The sequence below is a fragment of the Trachypithecus francoisi genome, unplaced genomic scaffold (genome assembly GCF_009764315.1).
Source record: "Trachypithecus francoisi isolate TF-2019V2 unplaced genomic scaffold, Tfra_2.0 Lachesis_group4, whole genome shotgun sequence".
Taxonomy (NCBI): domain Eukaryota; kingdom Metazoa; phylum Chordata; class Mammalia; order Primates; family Cercopithecidae; genus Trachypithecus; species Trachypithecus francoisi.
This window is the reverse complement of record NW_022681469.1, coordinates 31,185,927-31,209,501: the sequence shown is the minus strand read 5'-3', so window position 1 is coordinate 31,209,501 and position 23,575 is coordinate 31,185,927. Positions and strand designations below refer to the sequence as shown.

At 40.0% G+C, this 23,575-nt stretch overlaps 1 protein-coding gene across 1 annotated transcript in view; it reads left to right on the top strand.

Moving 5' to 3' along the window:
• SND1 (staphylococcal nuclease and tudor domain containing 1) overlaps positions 1-23,575 on the top strand; it is a 452,156-nt gene that overhangs the window by 40,883 nt on the left and 387,698 nt on the right. Inside the window, exons 3-9 of the mRNA XM_033195134.1 lie at positions 1,215-1,335; positions 5,308-5,386; positions 7,597-7,757; positions 8,863-8,954; positions 9,598-9,756; positions 11,289-11,395; positions 13,971-14,061. Of these exons, the coding sequence (XP_033051025.1) occupies positions 1,215-1,335; positions 5,308-5,386; positions 7,597-7,757; positions 8,863-8,954; positions 9,598-9,756; positions 11,289-11,395; positions 13,971-14,061 (810 nt within the window). The remainder of the gene's footprint in view (positions 1-1,214; positions 1,336-5,307; positions 5,387-7,596; positions 7,758-8,862; positions 8,955-9,597; positions 9,757-11,288; positions 11,396-13,970; positions 14,062-23,575) is intronic.

Here is a 23,575-nt window from a genome sequence, read left to right as displayed (position 1 = left end):
GAGGCTTCCTTTCGGGCCACCAGTTTACTTTTTTGCCTTTACTGTGTGTAGCATGAGTTCTGTGGTTTGAAGAGATTATAATAGACAATGTATGCTATTGTGTATCACTTTTCCCTTTTATATTTTGCTTTTTTTTTTCAGCCTGTGAGCTCCTACTGATCATATGCTCCTTGAACACCTACCCCATCCCTCCCCATTTCGGTTCTAAGTGAACTTGGGACATTAAACCAGGTCCAGACTGTAAATTCAAGTGCCAGTGGCCACTGTGCCAATGGCTTCGGGGGAGAATCTCTGTTTGTCTGAACCATCCCAGGAGTGATAAGATGGGGAGGGGCAAAACCACCCCTTTGTGTATTATCTTGAGATGACATGGAGACTCTGCTTCCATTGTGTGGATGTGTGGCTCAGTCCTTGTGTCTGTGCATGGAACGGTGAGAGGAAGGAATCATCATTATCAAGGTGATCCTTTGTCAGGGGCTGTTACTGGTGTCCTCCCAAGGGTGTTGGGACCTGTAAAGGCTTCAGACTAGAGCAGAAGTGGAAGAGACATTTTGGGGGATATCTTCTTACTATTGCTGATCTTCGAAGAGGAGGGTGGAGATGACTTAAATAAGGCTCTTACTTGAGCAGGGGATTCACTCTGAAATAAGAACACTCGAATCATGTCCCTCTTCTAACATGGCTTTAACTGGTTTCAGGCTAGTTTAATAGGCAGTGAAAGTGTTTTAGAAACTGGAAAGAGGCGGAGAAATGGAGGTGGCAGTTGTTATTTATGACTTCCCTCTGCCTAGGTGGGTTCCTGGAGCCTGGACTTCCCATTTGAAGGAGTGGGTTGATATATATACGGCATTTAGAGCAGTGGCTGGCACATGGTATGTGCTATAAAAGCATTGGCAAATGTTATTCACAAAGTAAGCTATAACTCTGAACAGACAGTGATAGGGAAAAAGTCCTGCTGCCAGTGTCTGGAAAACTCTGAGGCCTGTTTTTAGTGCCTGTGCTAGTTAAACCGACTGCTGGACCCTCCTTTTTTATGAGCCCCTAAGTGTGCGATCTGCATTGTGTGCATTTCATTTTTATATTCTCAAGGTCCAGTGCAGGGCCAGGACCATGGTAGGTACTCAGACATTTACTCAAAGAATGAAGTTGCTTGAATGCTGATTGGCATCTGAAACTAGGCAGTTCTCATGTGACATATTTATTTTGTCTTTCAGCCCTGGGCATTTCCAGCTCGAGAGTTCCTTCGAAAGAAGCTGATTGGGAAGGAAGTCTGTTTCACGATAGAAAATAAGACTCCCCAGGGGCGAGAATATGGCATGATCTACCTTGGAAAAGGTGAGCTGCAGGGAAAGGACTCATTTCTCTCAAGTCTAAAGTTCCTTTAAAGATCAGTTTTCTTGTGGTGGAAGGCCAATGTGGGCTCTGGTGGAGGAAGCTCTAGGACAGTTGGCTGAAGGCATAAATGGAAATGCTTTGGGCCCTGACCACATGGAATATATAGGTACAGAGGCACACCCCCAGTGTTCCTGTTTCTTGTGTACCCCTTTTCCTGCTTTCCTGGCTTGGTTTAGGTGCAGGTAGTATGGAGTTGCATTCTTCCTTGTGTTAAGGCCATTAGCTCATGGAACTTAATGGCTCTGTGCTTCTAGGTCAGAATGCTAATTGAATTCGTATACGTTTCCTTTTGCATCTTCTATTTCTTTTATCTATCTTGTGGCTTTTCTTCTTCTCTTGGGAACTCTTTCGGAAAGGAAGATTTGTTGAGGGCCTGTGGTTTTTTGCTGCCTACATGTTTTGTTATGGAATGGAAGGAACACAGATGTCGGAGTTGCATAGATGTAGGTTAGAATTCTGATTTCCTACCATGTGCCCTTACTTAACCCTTAACCTCTGTAAGCCCTTGTTTCTTCATTTGTAAGTTATCAGGAGAGTTGAAAGAGATAGTATAGGCCAGGTGCAGTGGCTCACACCTGTAATCCCAGCACTTTGGGAGCAAGGCAGGAGGATCTCTTGAACACAGGAGTTCGAGACCGGTCTGGGACAACATGGTGAAACCCTGTTTCTATGGAAAAACTAGCTAGGCGTGGTGGTGCACGCCTGTAGTCCCAGCTACTCGGGAGGCTGAGGTGGGAGGATCACCTGAGTCTGGGAGGTCGAGTCTGTAGTGAGCCATGATCATGCCACTGCACTCTAGCCTGAGTGACTGAATGAGACCCTGGTCAAAAAACAAAAAAATAGACAGTATATGTAAGGCACCTCACTCTGGATATTTGTGTGTGTGCATATTGTTTAGCTGGGCTGGATGGCTCATGGGATATTGGATGTTCTGGGCTTTTTGGATTAAGTAGTAATAGAATAAGATTGAGGAATGGAGTTGGAACAGAAATAGGACATTGAAAGAGGAATGTTCTCCAGAAAGCAGCCAGATGAACATGAAGTTATGTTCATTGAACTATTTGTGGAGCAGAGTTTTTTTTAAGTTTCCTGTGATTCTTGATTAGAAACCTTTGAGATAGCTCATGTAACAGAGTTGATTTGGATAATCTATTTGAGTTGGATAGTCAGTGCTAGCAATAAGCAGGGTAGAATGACAGTACTAACAGTATTCTTCTAAGACTGTTTTTAATGATAGAGGTCTTAGAAAAATGAGTTGGGAATGACCTTGGAGGCATCTTGTTCAATTTCCTACCTAGTAGAGAAACACTTCTTTTTAGCCTCCTGAAAAACGGCTACCTGCTTCTTGTTTGAATGAGAAATTCTAGAAACATAAGGCCTCTTTTCAAAAAGGGAAATAAGTAAATAAGATTGCTTTTTACCCATAATTATTATAATATAGTAAGAAACAAAATGCTTAAAGATAATTATTGAGTGGTTACTGGTTAGAAAGAATGTAAGAGGAAAAGAAGTGTATATCTTCAAAATGCAATTGTTCAAGGATTTCATTACCTAAAAAATTTCAATTCCCTAACAGCTGATCAGTCTTCTGTTACCCCACAAGAGACCCTGCTGGACCATAGATAATTGTGGGCACAGATATTTCTATAAGTAGATCACCCCTAAGAGTTCATTTTAATATCCTACCCCTAAGAGTTCATTTTAATGCCCTTGGTCTTCAACCAAAATGGCCAAATTGTTTAAGAGAAGGCGATTTTTAAAATTATCTGTAGAGTTGTTTTTTAAAAGTTTGCTGTTTAAACTGACTCACATTACAAACTGGATATAATTTAATTTAGTGTGTTAACACATTAGTGTTTAGAATAAGAACTGGTACATAGTAGGTGATCAATAAATATGTCCTTAAATAATGATTGGAATTACCTATATCTTTCCATTTTAAAGATAAAGGAATGGTTTAATGTTTAATATTTTCACTAAGGTATTTTAACTAATGCCAATTCTATTATAATGAAAGAAAACAGTGACTTAGATAATTAGCATTTGTGTATTTATTTTATTGCTACCCAGTTTTTTTTTATGATGGGAGAGAATGGTAAAATTTGAGACTTTGTGGTTAACCTAGAACTTACTAAAAAAAGATGATTAGTCTTCTGACTTCTGAAGACAGTATAGTCACCCACCTGCTCTAAATACTGTCTGCAGATGTGACTTAGTCAAATTCAGAATTTGATAAGTAAGAAGCAAGAATGAGATCCTTGGCCTACAAATTCCTGTTTCACTTTCGTATCTGCCTCATTTCGTTGCCTCCGTTGAGGGTTCACCCCAGGGGAAGATACTTTTCTCCTTTTTGCAGGTGCATTCAGAACTCACTTTTTAGAATTGGGCATTTCAGAGTGGGCCATTTCAGCATGCTGTGTGCCAAGAAAATATCTGGCTTATCGGGTGTGCTGTCGATAGGCTCATGTTGTGGTCACTCACCTTGTTTGTACCAGGGCTTCATTCTTTCCACCCCCGGATATCCTGGCACTTCACTGCTCAGTTTTCCCTTCATCATTGAGTCTTTCCTTTTGATTTTTCACTCTTTGGGATTCCTGTTGCTTGGAAGAACCAATATAAAATTTACTAATATGTCTTTGGCTGGCCTCAGCAGTAACCTCAATGGAAAGGCTCAGGTGATCCACACTCACCCTCGGAACCTGAACCTTCTTTGTATAAATTTCTCAGTTCAACTTTTCTTGGTAGGAAAAGAGCCTTAAGATTTGCCCCTGCAGAAAATTGGGCGTGATAATGGCAAGGCAATTAGGTTGGGCTTGGGGGCAGTGTATGTACCCGTTACTGCTTGCAGAAGTCGATGTGTAGTTTGCTGAATATAAATCTTACACAATTTTATTCTGTGCTGACATTACCTATCAGTTAGACTGCTGTGTTCCAGGTTATCTTGGAGCTTGTTCTCTGCCATATTAAAGATTTTTATGTGATTATTCCCTCATAGATGTCTTCCTTTATGGTTTTGGCCGACAAGCAGAGATTTAAGAGAAAACACTGAGCCTGAAAGCTTTTTCAATAGCATCGAACTACAATTAATGTTTCAAGTGCCTGGGTAGAACCTAATCAGATTGGGTTTTGTGTTTAACTTCATTTTTCTTGCTAGGTCTGATGGCTGCTTTGTGAGAGATGAGAAATCTAGCCAGTGTTCTCTCAGTATCTCTATGAGAGCAAGAGAAAGTCTTTGTCAAATGTTGTAGCTTGTCTTGGTGTCCTCTTGAAGCAGAGAATAGGACATCCCTGAGAGGAATTGGACCTTCTGGCATAATGTGTGATAGGCAGCCCTAAATGAATCCATCTCTCTGATTGTACACGGTGAAGGGACTAACTTTTTCTAATTCTTACCATGTGCTTGGCACTGTGCTTGGTGATTTACACACATTACATTACTATTTAATTCTCACAAGAACCCATCAAGGCAAGTGCTCTCCCCACTTTAAAGATGAGTAAATTAAGATGCTGGGAGAGCTTGTCGAAGCTATTAGGCAGCCAGATTTGTGTTCAGCTCCAGGCCTCTATTCCTCTAGTCACCACTTTATACTCTCTTGAGCTGCCAGCTGTGTGTGTCTTGCTTTCTTGTCCATCTCCCAGGGTTCCTGAGATTGCCTTTGGCCCGAAAGATACACTGGAAAATTAAAAACAAAGTCCAGAGAAGAAGATTGACAGACCTTTGGGTCCTAGAGACTAGATATTATGGGAAAAGAGGTTTTCTGAAAAACCCAATGCTATATTGCTGCCTTGTCCATTTCTCTGGCAGCATTAGTCTCCTTTAGGAGCTAAGCGTGAAAGTAGTCCTATCTGTGCTCTGTTGCTGTTGGAGGCAGGTTTGAATCTTGTTTTTAAATCCCCCCTTTTCCTCCTCAGATACCAATGGGGAAAACATTGCAGAATCACTGGTTGCAGAGGGCTTAGCCACCCGGAGAGAAGGCATGAGAGCTAATAAGTAAGTATTCATTACTCCTCTGTCTCTCTGATGTACTTGAGATATCAAGGGAGGTTGGGTAGTCAGCTGTAAATTGGCTTTGCTGCATTTTTTTCATTCTTGCCCCCAGACATGGGTAACTGCAGGGGCTTTCACAGCTTCGAGGACATTCTTGCCCAGGTAGTATGGATTATTCTGAGCTGGGAAGTCACTCAGCATTCATTAATGGTGTTTGAAGTGTATGACTCTTTTAAACACAGCCTTTGAGATTAGGCAGTTCTATTCTTCATATTCATAAGAGTTAACACGTCTTAGACCGTAGATACTCAGTTCCAGAGTATTTATCTGTCTATCTAGCCAGTCCCAAATATTTATTGAGCACTTACTATGTGCCAGGCAGTTTTCTAGGTACTGAGAATATAGTGTGGACAGACTGCTTCTGCTGACATTTTAATGGGGAGACAAGTAGTAAACAAGTAGATATACAATCAGTGCAAGGAGTAAGTACAGTCAAAATTAAGTGGGTGAATAAATAGAATACAAAGCAAAATCTGTTGTTTTGAATCTGGAGAAACTGACAAGGCCTCCCTTGTTCTGTTTTGAGAGTCAGGAAAAATGTATGTGTCTTCAAAGTCTTTCAAGTCCGTGTGGTTTATGTATCTGTAGTTGCTTAATAGGTAAAATGTATTTGTTTAGCCAATGTCAGTGTGAACCTGTTAGGGGTTGTGTGTATGTCAGGTTTATAGTACATATATCATGTTCAAGTTCTCTAGTGTTGGCTCTCAGTAGGATGGATTGCGGCTGGCTTTCATTAACGCTTCAGTCTCTGAAAAGTGCTACATCTGTAATTTGGAGGCTATAATAATGCTGTTTTATATCATTAAGTCCCTGCTGTCTTATATGACTGTCATAGCTATAGGAAAGGCTTTAGAGAAACATTTGCATGAGGTATACCAATGATGAGGATGAGCAAAGGCAAATGTGCGCCTTTCGCATTCTTTCTGCCTTCACGGGCATAGGGGCCAGGTCGTTCACCGTAGACTTCTATGGTCCTTTCTGACTGTGAGGAGACATTTGCTGGACTCTATAATTGGGGTGTGCCAGTGGGAATTTGTTGAATTAAGATACTTGTTTTGGTGGTGTTTTTGGATGTATGCCAAATCTGTATCTTAAGGATAATTACTGGCTTGATTACCATTTCAGTATTTTTTGGGAATTCAGTTTGCAATTAGAATGAATAATAAAAACATCTTACAGCAGTATTGGACCATCTCAACAAATAAATCTCCCCTGGAATACCAGTCCTTTTTCCTCCAAAATTATTTTGACTTTAAGTCACTTTTTCCCAGTTTTGTGTTTGGTTCAATCTCTTACACTACATTTCTTCATCTAATTTTGACTGTGAATTTGGATCCCTAAGAGTGTGGTTGCCTTTTGGGGTAGGGAAGGAAAGAGAGGTGAAGACTTCTGGCTTGAGAAATTGGTAGGTCACCCTTGCTTAGGAATCCCTCTTGCTGAAGATGAGAAGAGATTCAGTTTATGCATACAGCACTGGGTGTCTGAGATTATGCAAAAGCCATGCAGTTCCATGCTTCCTTTAGCTCAGATATAACAGAGAAAGAGGAGCCATTTCTAGCCTTTTTTAAAAAACTTGATTTGGTTTGTCTACTGATATTTTGGCTGCTCTAGTACATAGTTTGGTTTCTTGCCTGATGAAGGAGGAGGCTTCCATTTTCAAGCTGCTTTTGTCTAGCTTGCCTTATTGAATGTGTAAGTAGTTTGGGGGTAACATTATCTGTGATAGCAGTGTTCATTCCACATTCCTCAGCCTTGTTCTGTAAACTGAGAGAGAGAAAGAGTGATTCTTAGTCGGCTTCTCTGCACTACTGAGCTGTGCCTGGGATTCCGGTTCCTGAATCTGGGATGGTTAAATGAAGCTCTGAGCCACTAACTTGTTCTCTTCTCATTGGTGATGGTGGCAGTACTGAGAGTGTGTTCTTTAGATCATCTCATTAAGTGCTCTTACTATTTAACCTTTTGTTTGAAGGGACAAGTCTGGAATCTAGAAATTGCAATCATGGTGATTTTCTGGTTATATCTTAAGCCATGGATCTGAAACAGACCTTTGGTGTCTTCAAGGGGTGAAGATGTTAAAGAAAATGTGTGTCAGAGAACCTCATATTTCTGTTTGTGAACTCACTAACCACTCTTGTTTATATTTTATGTCCCAGTCCTGAGCAGAACCGGCTTTCAGAATGTGAAGAACAAGCAAAGGCAGCCAAGAAAGGGATGTGGAGTGAGGGGAACGGTTCACATACTATTCGGGACCTCAAGTATACCATTGAAAACCCAAGGCACTTTGTGGACTCACACCACCAGAAGCCTGTTAATGGTGAGGCTGGCGGGAACAGACAGATACAACTCAGGGTGATTTCTTTCTGTTTGCACTCTTTGCTGCTTGAGGTTTGTAAAATCTAGTAAGCCTTTCTTATACTTATTTAGTATCCTTGGGAAATCCTTGAGGTTAAAACAGCACCTTAGTATTTCAGAAGGGAATTTGGATTCAGTTCACGTGGGTCACATCGGATACTTCTGCAGAGGCTAGTCCTGTGCTGTTGCAGGGCAGTAAATTGCTGGTGTTTTGCACATTGATTATGGTCTAGTCTCAAAAAGAAGGCTGCTTAAATAGCAACCCTGAAACTTAGAGGTAGCAACATATTTTCTGTATACATCTAAACAGATCCAGTTACCCTTCGTTGGGGATTGATTCCAGGACCCTGCCCTGCTCTTCCTCCCGGGAATACCAGAATCAAAGATGCTCAAGTCTTTTATATAAAATGGTGCAGTGTTTGCCTATAACCCACTCACATCCTTCCGTATACTTTAAATCATCGCTAGGTTACTTACAATAACTGTTACAGTGCCTACACACCACGTTTGTGTGGACTCAACATAATGGTGTGTGGCAAATTCATGTTTTGCTTTTTGGAACTCTGTGGAATTTTTTCTTTTTTCTGAGTATTTTTGACCTGTGGTTGGTTGAATCCACGGATGTGGAACCGATGGATACAGAGGGCTGACTGTTATGTGTATTTATGTGCTATATAGTTTTTGGCCCGGTTTTGAGACCTTGCTAATTGCAGACTCAGTAAAATAAGATTTTTACCAATCTTAAGTTACTAATTGTTTTTTGTTGGGCACCTAGTACTCAGGTGAGCATCCTAGCTTATGGATAACAAACCTTCAGTGTGAGCCACGAGGTTCTAGAAGGTTCAGAAGACAGAGAAGCAGGCCTAATCTGCATTCCTCAGGAATCCTTTGTGCAAGAGTCTGCTATGTAAACCCTCATGATCTGCCAGTGCATCCTTACTTTTCAGAGGGAGGCTTTCTCAGGGATTTTGGGGAGAGGAAACTGTGTTAAATGCAGTTTGATTGGGCAGTGGTTATCCTTGTTAGGACGTTTGCTACGGACTTAAGCTGTTTATTCTGTCATGCAGCTATCATCGAGCATGTGCGGGATGGCAGTGTGGTCAGGGCCCTGCTCCTCCCAGATTACTACCTGGTTACAGTCATGCTGTCAGGCATCAAGGTCAGACCATACTCTTGGCTACGTGGTGGGTATAGAGTTTGTGGATGTTCAGTGATGGATTCTTCTACTTGGGGACTTTGGATCTTCTGTTTCTTCCTAATATGGGCCATTAACATTGACTTTATACTTGTTTTAGTTTAAAGTTTGTAGTGTGACAGTTCTAATTGGATCAAATAACTTTATTTATTTATTTTTTAAAGTATTCTGGGTCTGGAATGGACTGTGCTTAGGGTTGTTGAGTATGTAAACCTAGAGAAATGGAGCAATGAGAGGCTATGAAGTTTGCTGAATATGACTTGCATTAAGCGTTGATGTAAAATATTCATTTTGGTTTTTAAAAAATCTGAGATTAAAAGCTAAGCACTGGCAAGTCTTTTCTTGGTAAGGGGCCACTTTTTACTGTAATTAAAATTATTGTCCTCACGATAATGTGAGTTTTATTATCTATCTTTGCCAAGAAGTCTGAGATGATGATATTTCCAGTCCATTTTTACCAGTGTGTTTTAAATTAGAAGGGCTGATTTAAGACCTTCCTGAGTTTAGCTTCATGGCATGTGTGTTTTTTGGAAGGCTTAATGTGGGGTGAGAGTGCCCAGCACTCACATTTAGGCTGCATTACTCACTTACCTTGCCTTTGCTTTAGTGCCCAACTTTTCGACGGGAAGCAGATGGCAGTGAAACTCCAGAGCCTTTTGCTGCAGAAGCCAAATTTTTCACTGAGTCGCGATTGCTTCAGAGAGATGTTCAGATCATTCTGGAGAGCTGCCACAACCAGAACATTCTGGGTACCATCCTTCATCCAGTGAGTGTGTCTGTGCAGACTGGGTGGTGATGGGCTAGGGATCATTTGGGGTTTGAAGAACAGGAGTTTGCTTCTCTATCTCTTCTTTTTCTTTGTATTTAACATCCATTAAAATGTTGGCTGGGCGCGGTGGCTCACGCCTGTAATCCCAGCACTTTGGGAGGCCAAGGTGGATGGATCATGAGGTCAGGAGATCGAGACCATCTGGCCGACATGTGAAACCCTGTTTCTACTAAAAATATAAAAATTAGCCTGGCGTGGTGGCATGTGCCTATAGTTCCAGCTATCCAGGAGGCTGAGGCAGGAGAATCGCTTGAACTCGGGAGGTGGAGGTTGCAGTGAGCCAAGATCATGCCACTGTACTCCAGCCTGGGTGACAGAGCGAGACTCTGTCTCCAAAAAAAAAAAGAAAAAAAAATGGCAGGATTATTATTAATATCTGGTGATTTTTGAGGCATTTTCTAGGGAGTTATCATTTGTCTTACAGAATTGGACAATTTTCTCACCTTTAGGAAATTAATCTCAAGGGTTAGTGGGTTCATGAGAGGAAGAGGAACTTGATCACATATTTATCTAACTGTTTGGTCCTAGGGGTTGCTACATTCCTTAGAAGTAGAACTGAAATTTGTAGAATAGGGTTGATGAGGTCTAGAAGTTAGCTAGCTGAAATATTGGTAGATCAATGATGAGGAAACTGAGGTATGGAAAAATTATTTTTTGTATTCCAGGCCTTATCCAGGTACCTCCTAACTCTGCTTTTAGCAGGGAATAGGTTATGTTCTTATAGTTGCGATTATTGGATGTTTTGCCCTATTGTGCACTTTGATAGTTGGGTTATTCTTAGACATAAGATGGCCTTCTTTTTAACACCTAAATTTGAATGGATTTTCATTATTATAACCTGTGTCCAATACAGAGTTAAGCTACTTATTCTTTGGCTAGATAATTCTTCCATGATGGCATTTGTGGAAGGTTGAGAGGCTTGGTTTAGGGTGTGCCAAGGTCATGTCTGTTTCTTCTGGAGTGCTGTCTGGCTGTGCCCTGCCAGATGGCTCTGTGTCACGGTAGAGTGTGAATTTTAATTCACTGGGCACAGTGTAGCTTCCGTTATTCCCCGCTCAGCCTGTTCTTCAGCTCTTATGAAAGGGGGAGGAAGTGCTGATCTTAAGGGAAGGAAGAATAAGGTGTAATCTCTCTTAAAGATTAACATCCTCCTCTGCCCACAAGAAGAGCTATTGAAATGTCAATTCCCTTCAAAGCCACTAGCATTTATCCTACTCCTATTAAGTGAGTTATTATGGTGGACGTTGTGGGGATACGAAGCCAAGGCTGTTGAAAGGAGTCTCAGAGTGGCGTCTCTCCCATCTTAGGAGTGGTTTCCTAGTGAGAGAAGCTACCCTACTGTAAACAAACAAACAAACAAACTGCAGACTAGATTGTGACTATGTTAATTGTGTCAGAAGTCTAGAGAAATGGATTCTTTTGCAACAGAGTCTAATCTGTGCCTGCCTCTCCTGTATCTTGTTTTTCAGAACGGCAACATCACAGAGCTCCTCCTGAAGGAAGGTTTCGCACGCTGTGTGGATTGGTCGATTGCAGTTTACACCCGGGGCGCAGAAAAGCTGAGGGCGGCAGAAAGGTAAGGTCTGTCCTAGAGGCCTTCCAGCTATGGATCTTGTTAAGGATCTTTAGGGAAAGAAATCTGGTGATTTTCTCACACACCTGTGTGTCAGTGTTCATTTTACTTCAGTAAAGGAGTAGGGCAGTTCCTTATAGAGGAGTGACTTAAATATTGGTCTTCAGGTTCAGTCTAATTGAATGCTGGATGGTAAGGACTTAGAGTCTTCAGTCAGACATTTTTCTTCACTTGATTTGCTTTTTAAATGTTTTCAGGTCATTTTTTCCCAAGCCCCTTGCTTAGGTTCTGGGTGTTACACATTTGAAATATAATAAACCTGAAGCTTATTTGAGAAAGATGAAGTTGCTTATCAGCTGCTCCCAAACAGATAGACAGGAGCAGGGTTATGATGGAAAGACAGAGCCTGTGGATTTTAAACCAGGATCATTCAATATTGTTGTGAGGCCTATGCCCTAACTTATTTAAAATTATGTTTCAGTTATAAATGCTAATATAATCCTGAGATGTTATTGGTGTGTTTTTGACTTGTTGCCTATCATTAAAGCAAATATAGGAATAATGTGTTTCTAAAAAACTGCATGTAGAAATTCCAAATATTAGTTGCCATTTCAACCGTCAAGGTCAAGATATAGATATAGGTGAACTTTCTCCATTTGATGGGGTAGATGGAAGAAAATAAAGCAGGTAGCAACAGTAGATGAATGGAAATGATGCTCAGGAAAGTCTGAATCACTACCTTCTATGATACATTTAAGCAAAGACAACACACAGCTGATGACAATAGTCCACTCTCAAGGCTTGCTTGCTGTATGACTTGTTTCGAAATCTTGAAGTTATAATGGTCTTGATAACTACTTTTTTGTGACTGAGATATACAGCTAAGAAATGTACAACGACATGAATGAATAACTAATATTTGTTCCATTTCTTAGGTCTTTTTCATCCTTCAGTATCTATAAGCGGAAGTATTTGCAAGTTTTTATAAAAGTAGATATTAATCTAGGCCATTTGATATGGCACATCTGACATGTGTATTGTCTGATGGAAAAAAACAGTGATTGCTTAGAATTTTTTTAATGTTGTTCTTCAGTTTAGAAAGTTATAATAACCGTATCAAGTACAGTGTTCCAAATACTTCTGATTATTCTACAATGCTCAATTTCTTTTGTTTGGTTCAGAGAATCCTGTTATGTTCATTAGTATTCTAAATTAATTTGATTTTTTTTTTTTTGCATTCTTTAATTTCTTGCCCTTTTTGTTTTTGAGACGGAGTCTTGCTCTGTCGCCAGGCTGGAGTGCAGTGGCGCGATCTCCACTCACTGCAACCTCCACCTCCCTGGTTCAAGTAATTCCCCTGCCTCAGTCTCCCCAGTAGCTGCAACTACAGGAGCACACCACCACACCCGGCTAATTTTTTTTTTTTTGTATTTTAGTAGAGACTGGGTTTCACCATGTTGGTCAGGATGGTCTCGATCTCCTGACCTCATGATCCGCTGTCTTCGCCTCCCAAAGTGCTGGGATTACAGGCGTGAGCCACTGCGCCTGGCCCAGAATCTTGCCTTTCTTTGAAGAAAGTGAATGCATTGAAAATAATATCAACATGACCAGTAGATTTTATGGATTTTTGGGCGGAGTGCTCATCATTAAAAAACAGGCTTAGACCAGAGAATGCAAATCATATTTCGATAATATGTGATTACTTGTCTGCTGTTCTGCATGCTATACTTGAGCTACTTGAATTGTAGGTAAAATTGCATCCTCTATATTGAATTACTTCATGCATTTTACAACTACTATATCCTGCTTTTTGTTTTTCCCATTTTACTGCTTCTCTAAAACAAAAGATTGCAATACTGTTTTCAGAAACATGTGTCCATGTATTTCACTGCACATGTATTCACTTATTTGTAAGTGGTTTAAGACAGCTGTTCATTGATTTTTTTTTTTTTTTTTTGATCTTTGCACATATTCCATTCATAGTCTGGCTCAGAAAATATCTACTGGGCAGAATACTTCAAGATAAATTTCTGGCTACATAGGTTTTTTTTTTTTTTTAAACTCTTGTCAATGAACTTGATAAGGATTTTGTTCACTTTCTAATTATTCTATAGATGCACTGTCATGACAGTTTTGTTCTTATATATAGGATTTGGTAGCTGGTAACCTTTTTATAATTCAGATAGAAATTGAGCATGTCTGTGCTTTTTAAGAAGTATGTTTGTTTAGATATGTGGGTTCTTCCCATTTAAGAGAGCAGTTACTGTGTGTTTGTCAGCCTGATTTTTGTAGTAGCCACCCAGGAGATATTGGATAAACCAGAGTTAATAATGAAGGTGGACTCGAACCATCTAGGCTCAAAAAATTGTATGCCTGGACCATAGTCTCCGAGCTGTGGGTTTACAGTATATATGTATATCTTGCGTGTCTTCATTTACTCTCATTTACAGGTCTTTCTTCTGGATATGTCTATAGGGTAGAGTAGGATGTTGCACCAACTGTGCTCCCATGGTAGTGGTGGATTCCATTTGCTGACTTAGTCTATCTGAATGATCTTGCATCCTTGCTTTGTTGCCAGGTTTGCCAAAGAGCGCAGGCTGAGAATATGGAGAGACTATGTGGCTCCCACTGCTAATCTGGACCAAAAGGACAAGCAGTTTGTTGCCAAGGTGAGTCATTCTCAGCATCTTGATATGCATAGTGGACACTGCCAGGCGAGTAATAATACAAGGATTTGAACAATTAGAAATGCTGAAGCTCTTGAAAATTTCGAGGCAAACCACTAGGGGTGTGTGTGTGTGTGGTGTGTGTGTGTGTGTGTGTGTGTTTTATTGTAGGGGGCTTAGAAACCATTAGACTATTTAAATTTCTTTGTAAATTAGCTAACTTCAAACTAGCTTGAAATATCTCTCATATTTTAGGACTTCTTTTTTATCTGCTTAGCAAATAGCATTGTCTTAAGATTTCCTGTGTCCAAGTACAGATGGTCCCTGACTTATGCTGGGTTGACTTAAGATATTTTGACTTTACAGTGGTGTGAAAGCAATAGATATTCAGTAGGACCCACATTTGGAGTATCCATACAGCCATTCTGTTTATCACTTTTGGTCTAGAATTCAGTAAATTAATCAAATGAGATATTTAACACTTTATTCTAAAATAGACTTTGTGTTAGATTATTTTGCCCAATTGTAAACTTATGTAAATGTTCCAAGTATGTTTAAGGTAGGTTAGGCCAAGCTGTGATGTTTGGTAGGTTGTATTAAGTGCACTTCCTTCCTGCCTCCCCGCCTCCCCGCCTCCCCGCCTCCCCGCCTCCCCGCCTCCCCGCCTCCCCGCCTCCCCGCCTCCCTGCCTGAAGAGAGTTAAATGCATTTTCAACTTACAGTATTTTCAGCTTATGATGGGTTTATCAGGAGTTAACCCTGTTTCAAGTCAAGGAGCATCCATAGCTATATGACCTCAAGTTTCTCTTCTTTCTGTTTTGGAGCTCTTGGTTTTTTTGTTTTGTTTTGTTTTTCCCAGAGAGTTCTCCACTGATGTGTCTTGGGATAGACTGCTTTGAAGGAAACTGGAGCTATTATCCTTGGTGGTATCAGCAGTGCTGTAAAAATGTTTTTTCTTATTTGCATGGTTTTGTAACTTGAGTAGCAGATCTGTTATCTGTGTCTTCCCAAAATGCTGTAATGTTTTCCAGCCTATTTTTACTTTTGCCAAGAGATGCTAGAAGTTTTGTTTTTATGGGCTAAAAGTGGTTAAGTGCCAAATTCTTGGACTGAGAGGTGCTGTCTCCCTGTCAACTAACCATGAGTTTAGTATGGAAAGCCACTAGGTGGCACTGTGAGCCTGAGAAATCCTGAGACTGTCTTAGAATGGTAAAATTTTAGCAACCTCTGAGGAATTGGCTAAATTTCTTCACTCTTTTTTACGATGCCCAAAGTAATAGGTCACAGAGTGGTCTAGTGGCCTCTTTCCCTCTTTTTGTAGGTGATGTCCAGGCAGCTGTGAGGTTAGCCATAATCATTCCTTTTGGTAGGCATGGGTGGGAGTTGCCCCTGGTGGGATATCCTGGCATCCTCCAGATCTTGATGCAGACTGCGTGAGGTGTGTACCTGTGTGGACACTTGGATATGGGTTGCTCTGCCTACTTGGAACTCACTCAGTTGTGCTTATGCTTCCCATAGTGTGTTCTGTGTTAACATAGCTACACAATGAAAGGATGATTTTTCACCCAAAAAGGGAGACAGGCCTTCAATTTTTTGCCATCTTCACTTGGAGAGTCTGTGACATTACTGATGTAGATGAGGCATGTGAGGATCTTAAAACCCTATTGTGTTCCTACCAGGCTTTCCTCGATTAAAAGTGAGTTTGTAGAAAAACCTAGAATATTTTGAAGAATTTTGGGCCTTGGCTGGTTGGGGAGTTAACTAATGCACTGCATAAGAACAAAATTCAAAGGATTTCGATTATTGAGCTTTGCATTTATCTTAAATATGACTTTACTGATAATTAAAAAAGGGAGACCTACCTGTAGGAGAATTTTTTCCACTTTTAAAAATCTAGGATCCGGCTGCGTGCAGTGGCTCACACCTGTAATCCTAGCCTTTTGGGAGGCCGAGGGTGGCGGATCATGAGGTCAGGAGATCAAGACCATCCTGGCTAACGCAGTGAAACCCGGTCTCTACTAAAAATGAAAAAAAATTAGCCAGATGTGGTGGCGGGCGCCTGTAGTCCCAGCTACTCGGGAGACTGAGGCAGGAGAATGGTGTGAACCCAAGAGGCGGAGCTTGCAGTGAGCCGACATCGCGCCACTGGACTCCAGCCTGGACGACAGAGCGAGACTCCGTCTCAAAAAAAAAAAAAAAATCTAGGATCCTAGAATCTGTTTTTTCTTTAAAAGAGAGCGAGGCTTTTATCATGACAATGAAGTTTTATTCATTACAGTGTCAAAGTAGAGGAGATTGTCCCTAGGAATCATCTGATTGAGGATTGTGAGGAATAACCAATCTTCTGTAGAAATTGAAACATAAATTGAGGCTATTTGGGTATATGTCTGCTTAGAGGGTAGAGAGAAATAGGTAAAGAGTTTTTAAAACTTACTGACTTTTTAAAATTCTTTGGCATTAGTTTTGCTTTTAAAACAGGAAAAAACATAAAGAAGATAAGCATAAACACCCATACTACATGAAACACTATCTTGGCCTTGTTTTTTAATTTTTTTTTTTTTTTAAACAAAGTTGATCATAGTGTCTGTCTCAAGGTTGGCAAACTATGGCCCATGGGCTGAATTTGGCTGGGCACTTGTTTTTGCATGGTCTGTGGATTTTTACATTGAAAAAAAAAAAGGATTTTGTGTTAATAAAAAATATATCATGGCATGTGAAAATTATGTGAAATTCAGTGTCAGTATCGTAAATAAATTGGAACATAGCTATATGTGTTCGCTTGTGTATTGTCTGTGTCTGTTCTTGTGCCATAATGGCAGAGGTGAGTAGTTGTGATAAAACTGTGTGGCCTGCAAAGCCTTAAATATTTGTTATCTGGCTTTTTACTTAATAGTTTGATGATCTCTGATCTATACCAGTCCTACTCAAAATGCCTTGATAAAGTGACATAAGGAGCTTGGGCCAGAATGTAAATCAAGGCATTGCTTCCTTCAAGAAAAGCTTACTACAAAAAAAAAAAAAAAAAAAAAAAGTCAGCAATGTTCTTAGTGATGTAGTTGATTAATGTTCTAGTACAAGTTCCTTATCTTACTGCAGACTGGCAGCCACTTTGAATAGCACTGATCTGTACTCTTTTGTGTGTAATTTTTAAGTTTGCACATTTTTATTTTTAATACAGAAAATTAAACATTTTTTTATAGGCTTACTAAAGAATGTACCAGTTCAATTTCACTCTTCGTTGAGGCAGTCACTTTCAACTCTTGGCTAATTCATCTCTGAATAAAACATTTACATGGCTATTTCTTAATTTTTCAGTTTTAGGTACAACTCCTTTCCTTCATACCATGGAAGAGGAGGGCTTAGTTTTTTCACATAAGCACGCCTACTCATGTGGGCACACAGTGCTCTTACCCAGTTCTTCCAATATGATTATGTCATAATTTAGTTAATATTCAGTATTTATTTTAAATGATAATCACCACTGTGCTATATAGCATATTATGGCTACTTTTAGTTTTCTGCACAATTTTTTTGTTTTCCCTGGAGTTAATAATTTTTAAAATTTACATTTTTTATATACTTATTATTAATTCAGCCTCCAAACTCTGTCTAAATTCCTCCCAAGAGGAGATTTATTCAGTCTGCTAACACTATCTTGGAGCCTTGCAGCCTGCATCAGTCTGGACTGGTTTCTCTTTTTGCCTGTTTTAGAGTTGTCATTTTTGGATTTCTTCACCATTGTCCTGGGGGATTTCTTTGCCTTACTCTTGGATTGGAGCTAGGATTGCTGGATCTCACAGCTCCCTCTATAATTTGCTTCTTTGTTTTAATGGCACACATTCTCTAACTTCATGGCAAAGAATGCTTGGGAGGTAAATTTTCTGAGACCTTTCGTGTCCATTCTCTACATACACTTGATAGTTTAGCTGGATATAGAATTATTTTAGAAGTCATTTTCCATTAGAATTGTATCTATCAGTATTGCTCCACTGTCAGTAGTTATCAGAAATTTTTTTGATTTCTTTTTTTTAATGGATCCGAAACCTTCCTGATTTCTCATCCTTATATGTGTTTTTTCTTTCTGAAAGGTTTTAGCAAATTCTTTTTGATCCCAGTGTTCTAACATTTCATAGCAATGCACTTTTGTTTATCTATATGTGAGCATATTATGCCTCAATGTTTAGTTGTTTTGTTCTGAGACTTTTTCTCTCAACTCTTTTGTTGGTTTCCATCTAGAATCTTTGTTCTCTTTTTTTCTAGAACTCCTGTTATTTGGTTGTTGGATTTTGTGGGCTCGTCTTCCAGTTTTTTCCTCCTGTTTTCTATCTCATCTTCTATTCTTTTTAGATTTCTTTATAGTTATTTTTCAGTAGTTTTATTGACATGATACTGTTTTATTTTTTAAGAGCTTTATTTGTTCTCTGCATGTTTCTCTTTTACTATTATAAAAAATAAAGTTTAATACTTCAGAGATAAAAATCATCTCTTAACTTTCTGCAAAATTGATTTTTTTTTTTTTTTTTTTTTTTAGTTTCATTTTTCCTCCATACTCGCTATGTTCTTCAAGCCTCTCCTCTCCCCTCTTTGGGTTATTTTGGTCCCTTATTTTTCATATTACAGGCTTTCCTCAGATATTTGCTGAGCCTTGGTTTTCTGTCTTATTTGAGAATGAGATATTAAAACACTGAGTTTAGAAGCAATGACCCTAGTGTGGGATATAGGGTATACATATTTGTTTGTTTGTTTTTGAGACAGGGTCTTGCTCCGTCACCCAGACTGGAGTGCAGTGGTGCCATCACAGTTCACTGCAGTTTCAACCTCATGGGCTTAAGTGATCCTCCTGCTTCAGCCTCCCGAATAGCTGGGAGGTTCACGCTAACACAGGTGCACGCTAACACACCTGACTAATTTTTAAATTTTTTGTAGAGACGGGGTCTCCCTATGTTACCCAGGCTGGTCTTGAACTCCTGGGCTCAAGCGATCCTCCCACCTTGGCCTCCCAAAGTGCAGGGATTACAGGTGTGAGCCACCATGCCTGGCCAGGGTATACATCTTGAAATCCATCTGCTTCTTACAAAGATTTGAAACCTTTCGTCGTTTTTGGTCTCATTTTCGTTTGCAATTGAGATGCTTGATTTGACAGTTTCTGAGTCTTGGCAGATTAGGGAGAGTGGGACTGCAGTATAAATCAGATTGGCTATTGTGTTTTCTCGCCACTGTCTCAGGATTTAGCTTTTGTGAGTCAGTGGAGTAAGTTACTACTCATCCATCTGCTTTCCAGCTTCCAGAGTTTTGTTGCAGTGTTCTCTCTCATTATCTTCTTCCTTTTGGGCTTATGTATAGATAGGTTATACAGATCCCCCCGCCCCGCCTTTTTTTTTTTTGAGACAGAGTCTCGCTCTGTCACCCAGGCTGGAGTGCAGTGGTGTGATCTCGGCTCACTGTAAGCTCTGCCTCCCGAGTTCATGCCATTCTCCTGCCTCAGCCTCCTGAGTAGCTGGGACTACAGGTGCCTGCTGCCGTGCCTGGCTAATTTTTTGTGTTTTTAGTAGAGATGGGGTTTCACTGTGGTCTCAATCTCCTGACCTTGTGATCTGCCTGCCTCAGCCTCCCAAAGTGCTGGGATTACAGGTGTGAGCCACCGCGCCCGGCCTCAGATCCCTTTTATCTAGAGGTGTTTAGAGAGGGAACCAAAATAAAGAGCTTACTTCTTTAATTGATGTGTAATATTTCATCGCAGGCTGCACCATAATATTTTAAACCAGTCCCCAGTAGGTTTGTATTCATGTAGTTGAGAATTTTTTTCATTATTTAGAAAGTGGAAGAAATCTCCAACTAATTGGCAGTTACTTCCTTAGAAATGATTTGGCTCACATTTGCCAAATATGTCTATAGAAATGTTAACCAGTATATACCACTAAGTGTGTTCATTTTCTAATATGTTGTAAAACAGAGATTGGCCAGCTTTTTCTTAAAGGACCACATTGTAAATATTTTAGGCTTGGTAGCCATATGGTCTCTGTTGCAACTACTGAACTCTGCCATGGTAGCAGGAAAACAGACATGGATAGTGTGTAAACAAATGGTTGTGGCAATATTCCAGGAAAACTTTATAACAATATGAAGTGGGCTGGATGGCCCTTGGGCCATAGTTTGCCAGCCTTTGTTGTAGAACACTGGATATCAACATTAAGTTAAAAATGAAAAAAATATACGTATTACTTTTTATAACCTGGAACTCAACAGCAGTTATATATCATTTTACATGATTTAAAATATCTGTTAGTGGCAAACAGTTTTTCTCAGGGAATCCTAAAAAGGTTCTAAGGTACATGGGACCCTCACATAGTCTGAAAGTCCTACAAGTCTTCCCTGAATGATTCTGCTTGTAAAGATCATGTGATTGTAAAGCCCTAACAAATAGTGATTCCCTCTTCAACAGTCACGCTGTTTTTTAGGAATTAATTGTACAGGGCCTCGCTAAAAGCCTGAAAAGCCTGCAAAGGGTAACCTATGGCCTCTAACTGGGTGCCTCTGGGGCTCTACAGTTGATTTCTGGAACTGAGGCAAAGCTGTAAGTCAGAGTGCCAAGAGGCTTAAGCCTCAGAAATGTGAAACTCGACGAAGTATTCTCTGATACATGTAGCCTATTGAAAGACTGGTTCCCTTTGTCTGCTTAAGCAGTTTTACTTCTTGAGGAATGGAATGCAAAGGAAGGGCTCTCCTTGTCTCTTCAGGTTAGCAGAGAAGCATGTTCACTTCACAGCGATTAGCTGAGCTTGCCCAAGACTTTTGTGCCTGTCGTGGCCTGCCAGTTCCCTCCCTGCCTTCCCTGTGGCGTTTTAGCTGATCTGTGCTGTTTGTAGCCATATGGTCCCCTGAGCACGTGGCTTGGCTTCCCTGTTCCTGCTGCTGGATCCTTGGGCATTGCAGATTTCACAGACCTGAATAACGTTGTTGTGGGGGATGGGAGAGGGATGGAGTGGAAGCATGTCCTCAAGAGGTATCTCCTTACCACCCTGCCTGGTTAGAGGCTTCTTGCTTGGTTCTCTGTACCTATATATAGATCAAGCAAACAGAGCCCTGAACTAGGTGCTTTGAAAAGATGTAAAAGAACTAGAAGTGGTTCCTGCCTTCAAGGAACTTACCTGCTAGGACTTTGTCTAGGAGCGCTAAGTGGTTAACTGGCATTGGTGGCCAAGTCCAATTTTGGAGATCAGGGTATAAACTATCCATGGGTACAGTAGATTTTAGAATATATTTGCTTTTGTCCTGGTAGTTTTTTGCTGTGCTTCCAGTCATAGCTCTAGATGGAGTTCATTATCATGTCTCTGAAAATTTTTTTCCTCAATTTTTTTATAATGACAAAATTCATAACATAATATGTAATATCTTAACCATTTCTAAGTGTACAGTTCAGTGGTATTTATATTCATATTGTTATGTAGCTATCACCACCACCTATCTCTACAACTCTTCATTTTATAAAACTGAAACTATACTCAATAACAATAATTCTACATCCCTCTGTTTCCCCTCTTTCTGGCCCTGGCAACCACAATTCTACTTTTTGCTTCTGTGATTTTGACTACTCTAAGTAATTATATAAGTGAAATCAGACAGTCTTTGTGTCTTTGTGACTAGCTTATTTCATTTAGCATAGTGTCCTCAGGGTTCATCCATGTTGTAGGATGAGTCAGAATTTTCTTCCTTTTTAAGGGTGAAAAATATTCCATTGTATGTGTATACATTTTGCTTACAACCTGTTCATCTGTCCATGGGGACACACTTGGGTTGCTTCTACAGTTTAACTATTATGAACAATGCTGCTATCAACATGGTTATACAAATATCTCTTTAAGACCCTGTTTTCAATTATTTCAAGTTTGTACCCAAAAGTGGAATTGCTGGATTATATGGTAATTGTATTTTTAAGTTGTTGAGGGAATTGCTATACTGTACCATTTTACATTGGTGAATGAGGATTCTACTTTCTGTACATCCTCACCATCATTTGTTATTTTCTGGTTTTGGGGTTTTTTTTTTTTTTTTTAATAGTGGCCACCCTAATGGGTGTGAGGTGATGTCTCATTGTGGTTTTGATTTGTATTTCCTTAATGATTAGTAATGTTGAGCATCTTTTCCTGTACATTTGCGTATCTTCTTCGGAGAAATGTCTATTCAAGTCCTTTGCGCATTTAAAAAAGAAATTTCAACTTTTCTTTTAGATTCGGGGGTACATGTGCAGGTTTGTTATGTGGGTATATTGTTTGGAATAGGATCCAGTCACCCAGGTCGTGAGCATAGTTCCCAATAGGAAGTTTTTCAGCCCTGGCTCCTTCCCTTACTCTCTGCGAGCTCTAGAAGTCACCAGTGTCTATTGGTCCTGTCTTTAGTCCATGTGTACCCAATGCTTAGCTCCCACTTATATGCCTCTTTGCCTGTTTTATAATTGAGGTTTTTGTTTTTTTGTGGTTGAGTTTTAGGATTTCTCTATATATTCTGGATGTTAATCTTTTTGTTTTTTTTTTTTTTTTGAGACGGAGTCTCGCTCTGTCGCCCAGGCTGGAGTGCAGTGGCCAGATCTCAGCTCACTTTAAGCTCCGCCTCCCGGGTTTACGCCATTCTCCTGCCTCAGCCTCCCGAGTAGCTGGGACTACAGGCGCCTGCCACCTCGCCCGGCTAGTTTTTTTGTATTTTTTATTAGAGACGGGGTTTCACCGGGTTAGCCAGGATGGTCTCGATCTCCTGACCTCGTGATCCGCCCGTCTCGGCCTCCCAAAGTGCTGGGATTACAGGCTTGAGCCACCGCGCCTGGCCTGGATGTTAATCTTTTGTTGGATATATGATTGGCAAATATTTTTTCCCATTGTGTGGTTGCCTTTTACTTTGTTGTACAAAATTTTCATGAAATCTAACTTGTACTATCATTGCCTGTTCATTTGGTGTCATATTTGAGAAATCATTGCCAAATCCAGTGCTGCAAAGTTTCTGCCCTGTGTTTTCTTCTAAGAGTTTTGTAGTTTTATAGCTCTTATATTTAAGTAATGAATCCATTTTGAGTTCATTTTTAGTTTTGGTGTTACCTAAGGGTTCAACTTCATTTTTTTGCGTGTGGATATCTAGTTTTCTTAGGACCATTTGTTGAAGACTGTCATTTCCTCATTGACTGGTCTTTGCACCCATCTCGAAAATCATTTGACTATATATGCAAGGGTTTATTTCTGGATTTCATTCTGTTTCATTGGTCTGTATGTCTGATTTTTACGCCAGTACCATATGGTATTGATTACTGTAGCTTTGTAGTAAGCTTTGAAATCAAGAAATGTGAATTTTCCTGCTTTGTCCTTTTTCCGGATTGTTTTGGCTATTCAGGGTCTCTTGAGATTTCATGTGAATTTTAGGATGAGCTGTTCTGTTTCCATAAAAATAATCATTGGGATTTTAATAGGGGTTGCATTACATCTGTAAATCACTTTTGGGTTGTATTGACATCTTGACAGTATTGTCTTCCAGT